The sequence below is a fragment of the Peromyscus leucopus genome, chromosome 8b (genome assembly GCF_004664715.2).
Source record: "Peromyscus leucopus breed LL Stock chromosome 8b, UCI_PerLeu_2.1, whole genome shotgun sequence".
In the NCBI taxonomy this organism is placed as follows: Eukaryota; Metazoa; Chordata; class Mammalia; order Rodentia; family Cricetidae; genus Peromyscus; species Peromyscus leucopus.
In genome coordinates this window covers 60,363,837-60,380,530 of record NC_051086.1, presented here as the reverse complement: position 1 = coordinate 60,380,530, position 16,694 = coordinate 60,363,837, and the positions used below count along the sequence as shown (strand labels likewise).

General features: G+C 45.3%; 1 protein-coding gene across 4 annotated transcripts in view; it reads left to right on the top strand.

Annotated features, from left to right (window-relative positions):
* Positions 1–16,010, top strand: part of Efcab5 (EF-hand calcium binding domain 5) — a 137,294-nt gene extending 121,284 nt beyond the window's left edge. For all 4 annotated transcript variants that reach the window (XM_037201494.1, XM_037201493.1, XM_037201492.1 and 1 more), the window contains one exon: positions 15,424–16,010. In XM_037201494.1, the coding sequence (XP_037057389.1) occupies positions 15,424–15,614 (191 nt within the window). In that variant the 3' untranslated portion in view covers positions 15,615–16,010. The remainder of the gene's footprint in view (positions 1–15,423) is intronic.
* Positions 16,011–16,694: the final 684 nt, after the last annotated feature.

The window sequence follows — 16,694 nt, the reverse complement described above, 5'->3', positions numbered from 1 at the left end:
CAAAAGGCTCCTTCTGTGGCACCAACGCCTCAAAGGATCCTTCAGGCTCTGTCTCAAATTTGCCTGTTAGAGCCACCTGCAGTTGCCCGCTCTGCTCAGAACACATGCAAATTTCCACCACTTGCCCCGACTTTGAACTCTAGCCTTTCCCTCAGCAGCCTTGACCATGGAAGTACTGCCCAGGGCGTTTTGCTTTTCAATAGTGCCCTCTGGTGGCAGTAATCAGAACTTCAGGTAACCGAATGGGACACAGCCAAAACCCAACAATTAGCAGGCTTCCCTTTTATGCAACCAGCAACTCTTTCACGTTATCAGTCTCTGTGGCAATCAACCAAGTTCATAGGTCACCAAATATCAACCCTCTCTCATTTAGATCAAGTTATATCAAGGAAGTCTAAGCTTCGTGTTTAAGGGAAGGGAATGAGTTCTTTGGGCACCTCTTTCTGTTTGTGTCAGGAGAGAACCCTTGGGGCAGGACAATCTGTTAGTGTTCATGATTTGTGTGGCCTTCTTGTAACGTTAAGAAAAGCTCCTATTCAGGAAGCCCACTCCGCATGAGATGGCACCAGCAATGTCTGCAGGTTCTGCCTGGTTTGGGGGCGGCTAGGCAAAGCATGAGGCCTGAGGTGTGGTTGATAGACCCAGTGGCACCCCACTGGAGAAAACTGATTTTCCCTTCCCTGGCAGGTATCATTTAAAATAGCTTCTTGGTTAGAGTGGGACTTTGTGTCCACTTCCCCTTCCCAGGGCTGGGGTTTGTCTAACTTTAACCTGGGGAAGGGGGGCTATCACAGTCTGTGTGTGCTGTGACAGTCTGTGTGTGCTGTCACATGGTCTGTGTGTGCTGTCACACGGACTGTGTGTGCTGTGACGGTCTGTGTGTGCTGTGACGGTCTGTGTGTGCTGTGACAGTCTGTGTGTGCTGTCACATGGTCTGTGTGTGCTGTCACACGGACTGTGTGTGCTGTGACGGTCTGTGTGTGCTGTGACGGTCTGTGTGTGCTGTGACGGTCTGTGTGTGCTGTGACGGTCTGTGTGTGCTGTCACACGGTCTGTGTGTGCTGTGACGGTCTGTGTGTGCCGTCACACAGTCTGTGTGTACTGTCACGGTCTGTGTGTGCTGTGACGGTCTGTGTGTGCTGTCACAGTCTGTGTGTGCTGTCACACGGTCTGTGTGTGCCGTCACACAGTCTGTGTGTACTGTCACGGTCTGTGTGTGCTGTGACGGTCTGTGTGTGCTGTGACGGTCTGTGTGTGCTGTCACATGGTCTGTGTGTGCTGTGACGGTCTGTGTGTGCTGTCACATGGTCTGTGTGTGCTGTGACGGTCTGTGTGTGCTGACACGGTCTGTGTGTGCTGTCACACGGTCTGTGTGTGCTGTGACGGTCTGTGTGTGCTGTCACATGGTCTGTGTGTGCTGTGGACGGTCTGTGTGTGCTGACACGGTCTGGTGTGTGGGGGGTGTGCTGTGACGGTCTGTGTGTGCTGTCACATGGTCTGTGTGTGCTGTGACGGTCTGTGTGTGCTGTGACGGTCTGTGTGTGCTGTCACACGGTCTGTGTGTGCTGTGACATGGTCTGTGTGTGCTGTGACGGTCTGTGTGTGCTGTCACACGGTCTGTGTGTGCTGTGACGGTCTGTGTGTGCTGTGACGGTCTGTGTGTGCGTCCTGTGTGTGCTGTGACGGTCTGTGTGTGCTGTCACACGGTCTGTGTGTGCTGTGACGGTCTGTGTGTGCTGTGACGGTCTGTGTGTGCTGTGACGGTCTGTGTGTGCTGTGACGGTCTGTGTGTGCTGTGACGGTCTGTGTGTGCTGTGACGGTCTGTGTGTGCTGTCACGGTCTGTGTGTGCTGTGACGGTCTGTGTGTGCTGTGACGGTCTGTGTGTGCTGTGACAGGTCTGTGTGTGCTGTGACGGTCTGTGTGTGCTGTCACATGGTCTGTGTGTGCTGTGACAGTCTGTGTGTGCTGTGACGGTCTGTGTGTGCTGTGTCTTGTGCGTACGTCTGTGTGCTGTGTGTGTGTGCTGTGACGGTCTGTGTGTGCTGTGACGGTCTGTGTGTGCTGTGACGGTCTGTGTGTGCTGTGACGGTCTGTGTGTGCTGTCGGTGTCACGGTCTGTGTGGTGGGTGTGTGCTGTGACGGTTGTGTGTGCTGTAGGTCTGTGTGTGCTGTGACGGTTGTGGTGTGTGCGGTCTGTGTGTGCTGTGACGGTCTGTGTGTGCTGTGACGGTCTGTGTGTGCTGTGACGGTCTGTGTGTGCTGTCACACGGTCTGTGTGTGCTGTCACATGGTCTGTGTGTGCTGTGACTGGTTCTGTGTGTGCTGTGACTGGTCTGTGTGTGCTGTGACGGTCTGTGTGTGCTGTCACTGGTCTGTGTGTGCTGTGACGGTCTGTGTGTGCTGTCACATGGTCTGTGTGTGCTGTGACGGTCTGTGTGTGCTGTGACGGTCTGTGTGTGCTGTGACGGTCTGTGTGTGCTGTGACGGTCTGTGTGTGCTGTACTGGTCTGTGTGTGCTGTGACGGTCTGTGTGTGCTGTCACATGGTCTGTGTGTGCTGTGACGGTCTGTGTGTGCTGTGACGGTCTGTGTGTGCTGTGACGGTCTGTGTGTGCTGTCACACGGTCTGTGTGTGCTGTGACGGTCTGTGTGTGCTGTGACGGTCTGTGTGTGCTGTCACACGGTCTGTGTGTGCTGTGACGGTCTGTGTGTGCTGTCACACGGTCTGTGTGTGCTGTGACGGTCTGTGTGTGCTGTCACTGGTCTGTGTGTGCTGTGACGGTCTGTGTGTGCTGTACAGGTCTGTGTGTGCTGTGACGGTCTGTGTGTGCTGTCACATGGTCTGTGTGTGCTGTGACGGTCTGTGTGTGCTGTGACGGTCTGTGTGTGCTGTGACGGTCTGTGTGTGCTGTGACGGTCTGTGTGTGCTGTCACATGGTCTGTGTGTGCTGTGACGGTCTGTGTGTGCTGTCACTGGTCTGTGTGTGCTGTGACGGTCTGTGTGTGCTGTCACACGGTCTGTGTGTGCTGTGACGGTCTGTGTGTGCTGTCACATGGTCTGTGTGTGCTGTGACGGTCTGTGTGTGCTGTGACGGTCTGTGTGTGCTGTGACGGTCTGTGTGTGCTGTGACGGTCTGTGTGTGCTGTGACGGTCTGTGTGTGCTGTCACGCTGTGGCGTGAGTCTGTGTGTGCTGTGACGGTCTGTGTGTGCTGTCACGGTCTGTGTGTGCTGTGACGGTCTGTGTGTGCTGTCACAGGTCTGTGTGTGCTGTGACGGTCTGTGTGCTGTCGGTCGTGTGTGCTGTGACGGTCTGTGTGTGCTGTGACGGTCTGTGTGTGCTGTGACGGTCTGTGTGTGCTGTCACACGGTCTGTGTGTGCTGTGACGGTCTGTGTGCTGCTGTGGACGGTCTGTGTGTGCTGTGACGTCTGTTGTGCTGTCTTGTGTGTGCTGTGACGGTCTGTGTGTGCTGTCACAGTCTGTGTGTGCTGTGTTGTGTGTCTGTGACGGTCTGTGTGTGCTGTGACGTCGTGTGTCTGTACGTTGTGTGCTGTGACGGTGTGTGCTGTGACGTCTGTGTGTTTACGCTTGTGTCACACGGTCTGTGTGTGCTGTCACGGTCTGTGTGTGTCCTTGTTGTGTGTGACGGTCTGTGTTCTGTAGTCTGTGTGTGCTTATCTTGTTCTGTGCTTGTGTGTGCTTTGTTGAGGTCTGTGTGTTGCTGTGACGGTCTGTGTGTGCTGTGACGGTCTGTGTGTGTTTTGTTTGTTTTTTTGTGTGTACGGTCTGTGTGTGCTGTGCTCTTGTTGTGTGTCTTGTTGTGTGTGCTGTTGCACGGTCTGTGTGTGCTGTCACGGTCTGTGTGTCTGTCACATGGTCTGTGTGTGCTGTGACGGTCTGTGTGTGCTGTGACGGTCTGTGTGTGCTGTGACGGTCTGTGTGTGCTGTCACAGTCTGTGTGTGCTGTCATGGGGTCTGTGTGTGCTATCTCAGTCTCTGTCTGCATGTCAGAAGAGGGCACCAGATCTCATTACAGATGGTTGTGAGTCACCATGTGGTTGCTGGGAATTGAACTCAGGACCTCTGGAAGAACAGCCAGTGCTCTTAACTACTGAGCCATCTCTCCAGCCCTAATCAGAGGAATCTTAAGTCAAGGTCATCCTCAGTTACATAACAAGTTCAAGCCAACCTGGAGTATATGAAATCCTGTCTAAAAAAAAAGAAAGAAAGAAAAGGAAAGGAAAAAAGGAAAGAAAAGGAAACATAAACCACACGTCACACACTTTGGAAATCACAGCTTGGTGGTTTGGTTAATAGACCAAGTTGTTCAGTCATCACCACTGTCTAATTTTATGACGTTTTCAAAAGAAGCTGTAGCCCTGTCAGCACTCACCCCTCTCTTTCCTCACTCTATCCCACCCCCCCAGCATCTGCTGCTCTGCTTCCTGTCCATTCGGATGTGCCCATCCAGACTTTGATATAAATGGGATTTTATAATAGGTGACCTTTGTATCTGGGTTCTTTCGATCACTGTAGTGTTTTCAGGACTCACTTACATTTTGACATATATTAGTTGTTCATTCCTTTCTTATGACTGAGTTATCTATATATTGGTAATCTGTATTTCACTTATCCATTTATCAGTTCATGGGCCTCTGGGGTTTTGGTTTTTGGCTCTTGGGATTACACCAGGAACATTTGTTTATAGTTTGTTTTTGAATGTGCATATTCTGTTCTCACAGGCATAGACCTTAGGAGTGAAATTGTTAGGTCATACAGTGGCTCTGTTTAACTTCTGTGGAAGCATCTCTATGGCTTTTTAACGTCCAAGGTTGCTACTGAGGTATTGGAAGCCTTTCTGGTTTCTGATTTTCCAAGCGTTTCCTTTGTCTTGCTTCTCCCTAGAAGCTATAGAATCATCCCTTATCCCCAAAGTTGTGAAATTTCATAATGATAATCTTGGACATGGCTGTTTTCGTCCATTGGTCTGGGTGCTTGCTGGGCCTTTTCAGTTGTGAAATCCCGGTCCTCGCCTCCTAGATAGCGACAGAGCATCAAGGTTGCTGTTATAACTGTGCAAGCCGCGCACTGCACGAAGGTGCCCCACTGAGGAGGTGAATGGCCGCTAAAATCTAGCATGGATTTCACTTCCTGAGGCCACGCTGTGTCTGCTTGGAAGTGGCCTTTTTCTCCACAGGCCTTTTCTCTGCTCGGCCAGCTGCAGGACAGTACATTTACCCAGGACAGGGGACCTGGAGGCTGGTGCTGACTCTCCTCTCCCTTTCCTATGTTCAGACATTGCTTCTCCTAGATTCAATCTTCAAAATCCTATTTTTTAGTGGCTAGAGTATAGCTCCGCAGATCTCTTACTAGCTTGCATGAAGCCCTGGGCTTGATCCCCAGCATCTTTAAATAGGTAGCAAATGTCTCATTTCCTATCCTGTTTCCCATCTCTTTTGCTTTCCTTTCGGGTAGCTCAGTCTTCCCTGCTGAGTCTGTGGCTGGGGAGGGGTGTGTGTTTGATGACGACGAGCTCCCCTGTCTCTGTGCCCTAAACCTCCCTGCCTCCAGCCTCTTGTTCACAGGTCAGGCATTGCTAATGGCATCTTGACGTTTTCTCCTCCCTGGAGTTTCTCCCCTTCCTTTCTCTTTCGGTGTTTGGATCTCTGTGTCTCTGACGGTTTGTTTAAGAGTGGATTAATGACTTCGAGTATCTGTGCATCTCTAACTTCTTTATCTTGAGCTATCAGCTTCCTGTGTGACAAGACTCTTCTGTTACTCTGTCTGGAGAGGACAGAGCCTATCTTCCCGAATTCTAGGGCCTAATGGGAAAGTCTGCAGGACCTCCACATTTAGAACACATCTTAGCACCCTCCCCCACTCTGAAATACTCTGTGTTATCCTGAGATATTTCTAGAAGTGGGAGAGGAAGCTGTAATATGAAGAGGATCCGTAAGAACTCTGACTTTCCTGATCAGCGTCTAGACACTTTTCTGAGTCCTGTGAGGTTCCTGGGATGTGCAGTAAGTTTGGTCCAGGCCTTCTCTATTGATGATGTAAGAGTCCACTTTCTCCTGTTACCATTGGCATTCATTCATCTCTGCTCACTTCTAAAACTTAATTGCTTCATCCTTTGCTCAACCACTTTTTAAAAAAGTGTTGACTATGTGCCAGACTCTGTTTTAGGACCTTCGGAACAATAGTGAGTAAGTTGACTAAGGTCCCCGCTCTCATGAAACTTACATGGCCATGGTGGCCCTGCCTGCTAACAGGAGAATCATCACCACCTAGCTAGCGTGAGCTCTTACCTAAAACAAAACCAAAACCCTACAGACCTTATCCGTCCAGAGGAGAGCTGAGAATCAATGGCACCGAGCTGGGCTACAGCTCAGTGGCAGAGCACTGGTCTACAGGCACAAAGCTCCAGATTGCCTTTCCATAACACATACACATACACACACAGCAGTAAACATAATAAATATATGCCATGATAAAAAAAATACATGCTAAAATGGGTAAGCATGGTAAGGTGATTGAGTGCATTTGGGGGAGACAGGGAGGAAGCATAGGGTGGAGTTTTGTTTTCTCTTAGGTGATGGTGTGGCTCCCACCTAAGGTCTTGCTGTCTGAAGGAGTGCAGATATAAATAGTCAGATAGACCTTGTCAAAAGGTGAAATTGAGTCAAGGAAATCAGCTATATAGATAACTTCTGTGGAGTGGACTCCAGGCAGAGCATAGAGCGAACGCAAAGGCCGTATGAGGCAGGAATATGCAGTGTGTTGAAATATTCAGAAGGACACTGTGTCAGGTGCAGAGTAAGAGGAACATATAAGGTGGGGTTGGGGAGTGGGCTGATCCATCAGAGCCTCACACCATCATAACATGATATGAGAACAGAATGTAAGCAGCAGTGTTTCATGACATGGCTATGCTTTGAAAGACTCACTCTGATGGCTAGAATAGCGGCTCATACTTCCAGCACTCAAAGGCTAAGGCAGAAGGATTATGAATTCAAAAGTCAACCTGAGTTACATGGGAAGACCCCGTCGAAAAAAATAAAATAAAATAAGGAAATATAAGGAACTGGGCATGGCGATGCCAATTTTTAATTCCAAAATTTGGAAGGCAGTCAGGCAGATCTATGTGAGTTCAAGGCCAGCTTGGCCTATATAGTGAGCTCCAGGCTACCCAAGACTACCTAGTTAGACCCTATTGAAAGAAAGAGATTGAAGGGAGGAAGGATGAAGGAAATAAAAGAACCATTCTGCTTCTGTGACGAAAAGGCCTTTCCAGGGTGGGGGTAGTCCAAGAGAACGCCCAGAGGAGCTGCTGCAGGAATTCACATGGGAATGGTCCTGACAGATGGTGAAAAGTGGTCGGAGGGTATATAGTACAGATTTTGGTTAGAACCAAAATGTAACTCCACAGCTTGGGTGTGAAATGTGAACAGAACAAGAGCCAAGGTGGACTATGGTTTGGGAGGACGGGGGAGCCATTAGTGAAGTTAGAGAACACTGTAGGGAAGAGATTTGGTTCAGGGAATGAAGAGTTCCAGTCTAGGGCTGGAAAGATGGCTCAGCTGCTTTAGCTTGCTGAGAGAGTACTTGCTGCTCTGGCGGAGGACTGATGTTTAGTTCCCAGCACCCACATCTGGTGTGGCTCACAACCACCTGTCACTCCAGTTCCTAGGAATCCAGTGCCCTATGCTGACCTCTGTAGGCACTCATATGCATATGCATACACACAGGCACGTACATGCACACACACAAATAAATGAGATAAATATTTTTAAAGCATTCGCATCTGGTGACTGAGGCTGAGCTGTCTATTGGGTATGTGAGCAGAGATGTGAGTAGGTAGCTACAAAAAGAACTCTGAGATTCTGAAGAAAGCTCTAGGTGGGGATGTAAAATTGAGATTTATTGGCCAATAGATGATGTCTTACTTAGGGTTTCTATTGCTGCAAAGAGACAGCATGAGCACAGCAACTCTTATAAATGTTTAAAAAACAAAACAAAAAAAAACAAAAAAAACATTCAATTGGGATGGCTTACATTTTCAGAGGTTTAGTCCACTATCATCATGGTGGGCAATGGTGGCATGCAGGCAGACATGGTGCTGGAGAAGGAGCTGAGAGTTCTACATCTTGACCTGCAGGCAACAGGAAGTGGTCTGAGACACTGGATGTATCTTGAGCATAGAAGACCTCAAAGCCACAGTGACACACTTCCTCTAACAAGGCCACACCTATTCCAAGAAAGCTATACATCCTAATAGTGCCACTCCCAGTGAGCTTATGGGGGCCAATACATTCAAACTACCACATTCCACTCCCTGGCCCCCATAAGCTTGTAACAGTACAGTAGTGTAAAATGCACTTATTCCAGTTTCAAAATTCCTCATAGTCTATCACAATCTCAACAATATTTTAAAGTCCAAAGGTCAAAGTCTCTTCTAAGATTCATGCAGTCTCTTAACCATAATGCCCTATAAAACTGAAATTAAAAAAAAAATCACATACTTCCAACATACAATGGAACAGGATATACATTACTGTTCCAAAACATAGGGAAGGCAGCATAATGAGGAAATACTGGACTAAAGCAAGACCAAAAAACAGCTGAGCAAACTCCAAACTCTGCATCTCCATGTCTGATGTCAAAACACTCATCAAATCTCCAACTCCTTTCAGCTTTGTTGACTGCAACACACTTTTTCCTCTAGGGCTGGTTCCACTCCGTTAGCAGCTTTTCTCAGCAGGTATCCCAAGACTCTGGCATCTCTAACATCTTGAGGTCTCCAAGGCAATCAGGCTTCTCCTTCACAGCTTCATGCAATGGCCTCTCTGGGATATTCAGGGACACCCTGACACATGCCTGGCCTCAGTGACTTTCCTTAGTCATGGAGGACGATTCCTTAACCCCTTTCTTCTATCCTTGACTCTAAAGCCAGAAGCATGTAGCCAAAGCTGCCAAGTTCAGCTGCTTGCCTGGGCTGGAACATGACCCCCTGGTTCAATTACATCTTCACAGGCTTTCTACTTCTCATGGTTTCCTTCACTACCTAGGCTTGACTGTCCTGGAGCTTGACCTGCAGACCAGGCTGGCCTTGCACTTAGAGATCTGCTTGCTTATGTCTTCAGAATGTTGGGATTAAAGATGTGTACCACACACCTGGCTCTAAATTTTTCTTTTAATTCCTTTTCACAAGTGGAAACTTAACTGGGTGAGATCTTGCCCTGAGCTCACCACTCCCTGTTTTCTATTTCTTAATCTGCTTATCTCCTTGAACACAGGACTTAGCTCCAATCCACTTCCTGGTGCTCCTTTTTCCTCAAATTGTACATTTTGTATTTTTCCTTGTTCGTCTTGTTCCTTTTCATTATAAATCTGTAGAAGAGTGACTAGTTATAACCATACAACAGAGTAAGTACTAGGCTGTTTCAAGATTTCCTTTGCCAGGGGAATTAATCCAAATCTCTTCACTCTAGCCTCAGGCAGACAAGGGCAAAAAAACAGCTATATTCTTCACCAAAATATTACAAGAATGATCTCTAGGCCACATATTAATATTCTTCTCTTCTGAAACCTCTTGAGCCAGCCCCTGCCCCACAGCTTTAAATCATCCTCAGCACCACTGTCTTCCATGCTCCTACTAGTAAGGCCCATTAAACAGCACATAAAGCATTCCACTGCTTTCCTAACCCAAAGTTCACATTCCTCCAAACAAAAACATGGTCAGGCCTACCACAGCAATACTTCAGTCCCTGGTATCCAACTTCTGTCTTAGTTAGGGTTTCTATTACTGTGAAGAGATACAGTAACCACAACAACTCTTATAAAGGAAAACATTTAATTGGATGGTTTACAGTTCAGAGGTCTAGTCCATCATCATCATGGTGGGACATGGCAGCATGCAGGCAGACACGGTGCTGGAGAAAGAGCTGAGAGTCCTACGTCTTTACCTGCAGGCAACAAGAATTAGTCTGAGACACTGGACATAGCTTGAGCGTAGGAGACCTCAAAGCCCCACAGTATACATTTCCTCCAACAGGCCACACCTCTAATAGTTCCACTTCCAATGAGCTTATGGGGGCCAATTACATTCAAATGACCACAGATGATTTACAAAGAGAGAAGTGAAGAAAGTTCTTTGGATGTTTTGCCACAAAGGGAGCATAGAAGCGGGTTTGACCAGGGTATGTTACTTAAAGGTTGGGAGTTTCTTCACTGAACCATGAATTTCCATAAAGATAAATTACACTGACTGAGCCATAGTGATGTGAGTGGCCTGCACTGCCACCCGAGGTCATGGCGATGTCTGGGTCCATACTGCCACCAAAGGCCACGTCTGGGTCAACGGTCCCACTGCGGCCAGGGTCTGTGTCACCACTGAAGGCCACGCGGATGTCCATGATCTCTGCTGCAGCCTGAAACTATGATGATATCCCCGGGCTGTGCTGCCACCAAGGGCCATGTGGATGTGAAGGCCTGTGCTGCCACCTGAAGCCATTTTGATACCCTTGGCCTGAGCTGCTGCTGAGAGCTGCGGTGGTGTCCATGGCCCATGCTGTGGGCTGTGTTGATATCCACGGTCTGTACGGCCACTGGAGACCATGCTGGGGTCCACGGCACATACTGATGCTGGATGTCTGTGGTCTGTGCTGTGGCCAGAAACCATGTGTAAGCCCATGATCCATGCTCCCACTGATTGGACAGGGCAAGGGAGCTACTTTTGCCATGGTATTGATGACTGCAGACTCAAAATTGAGAAAGAGGGACTTAAAAGGCTTCTGTAACAACCCCCAAAAAAGTAACAACCTAAGTAGAAAGCCATAGAAGAGAACTCTTAAAAATTGTAATAAAGGGGCCTGGAGAGATGGCTCAGAGGTTAAGAGCACTGCTTGCTCTTCCAGAGGTCCTGAGTTCAATTCTCAGCAAACATATGGTGTCTCACAACCATCCGTAATGAGATCCGGTGCCCTCTTCTGGCCTGCAGGCAGACATACGGGCAGAACACTGTATACATAATAAATAAATAAATTAATTAATAAATTAATTAATTTAAAAAAGTATCTTTTTTAGAAAATTGTAATAAGGATGCTGAAGTGCAGCTCTCCACAACTGATGACTTGGGGGCGGGGGCTGGAGGCTGGGGGGGGGGGCTGGGGCTGGGCGGGGAGGACTCAGTTCTCTTTAAGGGGCTGACCACTGAGAGTTTAACTACGCTCCAGTGAATGTACAGGCAACACAAATTGGACTTGTTTTTTTGTTTGTTCGTTTGTTCGCTTGCTTGCTTCTTTTTTCTTTTTCTTCTTTTTTCGGGAAGGGTGGAGGGTCAAAAGGGTGAGGGTGGGCAGAACTGAGAGGCCTGGGAAGTGTGTGTGCTGGGGGCTCAGGATGTGAAATTCCCAGATAATCAATAAAAATATTATTTTAAAAATTACACTGACCGATATTGACACATTTGGTTTATGGCTACGTTGTTTAAAAAAAAAAAAAAAAAAAAAAAGTCCAGAATAGGTGCTGTTGCGCAGTGGGAGTGGAACTATGTGCTTTCAGAACTCGTTATCCGTCCTGGAACAAACTTCCACCTCAGCTATAATAAATCAAAAAGCAAGATTTCCTCTCTGTTCAACACCGATCCATTCCTGTTAGGCCCGGGAGGGGTCTGCCTTTGGGACGACAGTTAATCCACAGCACCCAGCTGTCATCACCAAGTTCCCCTGCCCAAGTAAAAATGTAGCTGAAATCTGCGTGCATGTCTCCTTCCAGTGTACGTTCCTGGACAGACCTTTAGCTTACTGTGTCCAGCAGTAATGCTAAATGAGTAAATTTTAAAATGACTCAGGGAGTGTGAAGCAACAGAAACAGAGGAACCGCACTGAAGGATCTGATGGAGAAGGAAAACATTCGAGAACTACCTCTGGCCCTGGCCTGGTCCGGAGCTGGAGGAAGCCATTCAGCTTTTGAGCTTGAAGTTGGTACTTCATTCTCTTGGCTTTGCCTGTTTTTACTAATTGTCTATGCTTCCCGGAGGATTTGGCTTAATTAATCCAGTGGTAAAGCAGAGATCCACAAATTGAGGTTTAATTTTAAAACATGCTTTTTATAGTCTAATGTTTCCAGCATAATGAATTCCCTGTGTAATTAAAAGTTTAATTAAAGTGAGACCTAAAAATACTATAATAAAAGCTTTCTCAATACATCCCTGTACATAGTCAAATGCTTACTCTGAAATCCCTATAGCTTAAATGTAATTTTTAAAAAATGCTGTAAGCATTGCTAAGGCAAATCAAAATGTTCATAGTTTCATAGATTCATAGAAGAAATAAAAGTAGAATCCTCTTGAAAATTGCCCTGATGGTAGATGTGGGGTGTCTGCCAACCTGTGACGATCAGGCACCTGTCTGCCACAAGAGGGCAGTGGCAGCCAGTGGTAACGTTCCCAGTAGCTGCAGAAGGCTCCCTTAGAGGACTCATTAGGGACCCCTGTAAACACATCCATCTCTGGAAATGACAGGGAAACAGGAACTACCTCCCAGACAGGTTTGGAGCTTTTGTCCCTGGTAACAATGAAACAGGAAGTAAGCGACAGGGGCTTGTGAAAGGAAACATTCTCTCTCTTCCCTCCTACCCTTGAATCACCATGGAGATGGTGACTGGTTTAATGATGCTACAGACAGGGGGTGTGCACACTGCGGTGTTCAGCCAAGATCACCAACAGCCACTGATGGATCTGAGCACTCGTGGAGGATTTGGGAACCAAGCTGTGGAAGCTGTTTTATCTCAGAAAATTACTTGGGATGGGTACTTAGGAAGTCCCGGGATGAACTTTGCTTTTATTTAATTTAGATTCATAACACTGGGACATTAAGATAATCGGACTAATCTTTGGAAATCTGTAATATCTCTTTGTAAAGTTTCCAGGAAGCTAATTAGCACAAAGAAGGATCAATGATAACAAATTCGCCCTCAGTGTTTTAAGTTGGTATTTTTATTGGTCTAGAATTACCCTAAAGTGAGATGAATCAGATATTTCTAATGTGTTCTCACGAGTAGCATCTGTTCTTGGTTTTATTCATAATTGTCACTAATATTATTGATCTGTAATCTGGAAAAACTTTTAGGACTTGAAATAAAGAAATTAAATTATTCCTTAAATTAATGTTGTTTCAATTAAGCATTTATTGAACACTTACAATTGAATGAGAAAAAGCAGTGCTTGTGTGGGGGGGGGCTGTATGAAAAGAGGACATTAGGAAATTCGTTGCATCCACATGTTTTGAAGTCAGCTTCAAATAAAAATGAAAACTTGTGAATGGTTCCTCGTTGCATGGGCCTTCCCTGTCATATACTTGCACCTTAGCTTGAAGAGGTGCCTTCAAAGCATGATAAAGCCAAGCCCAATTCAGGGAAACTTGCCCCTTGTAGAAGACGGGGAAATAAACTATGTTCTGGGGTCTGTGGGAAAGATGGCTCCATGAGTCAAGGTTCCTGTCACCAAGCCTGGCAAGCTAAGCTTGATCCCTGGGCCACACATGTTGGAAAGAGAACTCCTGCAAGTTCTGGTCTACACACAGATGCTATGGCACACATGTACATGCACATATACACACATGCACTCTCTCTCTCTCTCTCTCTCTCTCTCTCTCTCACACACACACACACACACACACACACACACACACGCACACACACACACACACTCAGTAAACAAAATTGAATAAAAATGTTTTAAAATTCTAGTAGATAATTGAGATATGGTTAAGATACTCTTGGGTAGTGGTATTCAACACTCTCACACAGTTTAATGTGAGTATATAATGGTTTGTTCAACTCAAATCAGCAGGTCTTTATCCAGGTCTGCTCTGAGTTAGATTAGGAACAACAATGATGATGAATAAAACTCAGCCTGTGGTGACAGGCACTGGGAAGTCAGATTTTTGTGTGTATTTTCTCATAATAATCCTAAGTGTTCCTGCTTTACAAAAAGATAGACAACCTCAGAGCAAGTAAATCTGTTTAAGGTCACAAAATTAGTTGGGATAGAGCCAAAATTAGAACTCAGACATGTTCAACGCTAAGGTAGTCTGTCCATTGGACCATTCTATCTAAATATTAATAATTGGCTCCTGGGACTTTTTTTTTGGGGGGGGGAGGTTCGAGACAGGGTTTCTCTGTGTAGCTTTGCACCTTTCCTAGAACTCGCTTGGTAGCCCAGGCTGGCCTCAAACTCACAGAGATCTGCCTGCTTCTGCCTCCCGAGTGCTGGGATTAAAGGCATGCGCCACCACCGCCCGGCCTCCTGGGACTCTTTAGGAATGGCAGCTAACAATTCAATAGTGGTCAGTAACTACGTATCTTGAAACAAATTTTAATTAAAGAATATTTCAGAGTCGTTTTGGTTTGCAGTTCCCTGATGACTAAGGATGTTGAGCAATTCCTTAAATGTCTCAAATATAATAGTACAAATAATAAGCACTGTGTATTCATTATGTAATAATATTTAGTATTCAACCTTAACATGCCATGTTTGGATTAGGTTCATTTTACTGCGTTTTACAATGCTGGGGAGTGACCTAGGCTTATTTCGTGCTTGGCAGGTGCTCTCCTACTTACTCAGCTACATCCTCAACCCTTTTTAATTTTAGTTTACAACGGGGTCTCACTAGTTGCCCAGGCCTGCTCAAAATTATTATCTAGCCTAGACTAACCTCAAACTAGCAATCTTCCTGCTTCGGCCCGCCAGGCGGCTGGGATTACAGGGATGTCGCCAATATCACCATGCCCATCTAAGTCTGGTGTTTCTAAAGACACGAACTGTAATAAGAACAGTCAAAACTCTCTACCTCTTCTGGTCCTTTTCTCCTTTCTCACGATGTGATCATGAGTTTGGTACTTATCATTTATTCATTTATTTTACTATATCTTTTTTGCTTGTTTGTTTATCCTTTTGTTTTTTCAAAACATGGTTTCTCTGTGTAGCTCTGGCCATTCTGGAACTTGCTCTGTAAATCAAGCTGGCCTTGAACTCAGAGATTTGCCTGCCTCTGCCTCCTGAGTGCTGGGATTAAAGGTGTGCACCACCACTGCCTGGTTTCCTTTTACTATATCTTTATGAATTCATAAAACTTACAGGTTTTTAAACTTTTAAGAGTTATACACAAATATGTATAAGATTCTACATGTTACGTGTGTGTGTGTGTGTGTATAATTATTTCAGTGCTAACTGCTATGTATTATTCCATTACATGAAAATATCAATTTCTACCTATCTCTTATAATTAAATATATAAACAAGATATTGCTATGATTTTGATTCACAACATAGTTAATGAATTTTAATCATATTTTAATTTATTTCTTAATAACTAGAGTACAATATTATCCATACTAACTTTTCCTTTTCTTGATACAGATCATTCTCGAACTGAAGTATGGAGATTTGGCAATCTTGTTATTGAAATCCTGTACCACTGGTTACACATTAATTTGACTCTTATGGAGCTAAACAAACAAAGTAGATCTATTTTACCTCCATTGCCCAAGAAGAGTGATACCTCTATTCATACAACATTCACGGAGAAATCATTGATAGAGGAAAGCTAAGGACTGATACTATATTTAGGATGTGTTGATTGTGTCCTATACTGTTAATAATGAAATATTTCCAACTGAAAAGGGATGCCCTTTGACACGTTCTGCTCCCAGACATTCACCCCAGCACTCTCTAAAACCAAAAGTGCTACCTAAAGAGAAATTTAAAGAGTATGCAGTTATGGTGATCATAACCAAACATACCTGAATATGTAATGGAACATATTTGAAAACTCCCTTTTAGTTTGAACTTTCTATAGGACCTGAGACTACTGTGGCTGTTGAGAAGTTACTTCTCATTCCTTTAAATAGGAAAATAAAGGATACTGGAGGGCCTGAGTGGAGAAATGGCAGCTTTTACATCAAAAGAGTACCAAATAATAAAGATTTTAAGAAGTGGACGTGGAACTGTTTTTAGAATTTTTCAAAAACTATCTAAACACTCCCTCTCCATCCCTTCTTTGTTTCTCCTTTCCTTAACAGTCTAAAAGCCATTTTAGATTACTGTTTGTTTGTTTGAGAAAGAGTCTCTCTATATTTCTGAGGCTAGTCTGGAGCTAGATATGTATGTAGCCCAGGCTGGCTTTGAACTCCTGAATGCTGTGAGGATAAGCATGTGCCTGGTCACAGAAAATCATTTTATGAGAAAATGTTTGTCCATGACTCACAGAATAAAGAAAACATCAGTTTTTAATAACAAAAACTTCTCAAGTCCTATAACTACAAAAGAATTTATATCCATTCAAAGCTTGTTATTACAGCAAGCTTTATTGGCATGTTGTGAGATTTCATCTTTGCAATAAGATATCTGATGACAAAGTCCATTTTTAATAAAATTTGGGAAATTAAACTTTATTTTCTTTCTTAAGCTGACAGATTGTGATGTGTCCTGAGTGCCTTATAAGTGGAGATTGGCAGTCCTTTACCCTTTGTTGATTAGATGACAACCAGCTAGCTTGTCTCAGATGAGCTCATGACCAGCGTTACCTCTCTTGGCCACTTTGTATTGGAGGCATTTTCAGGCATTTGCAGCAACATTTCTAGCAACAGTGTTCTTGAAGATATTAAACTGATAGTTGTACATCCAGTGGT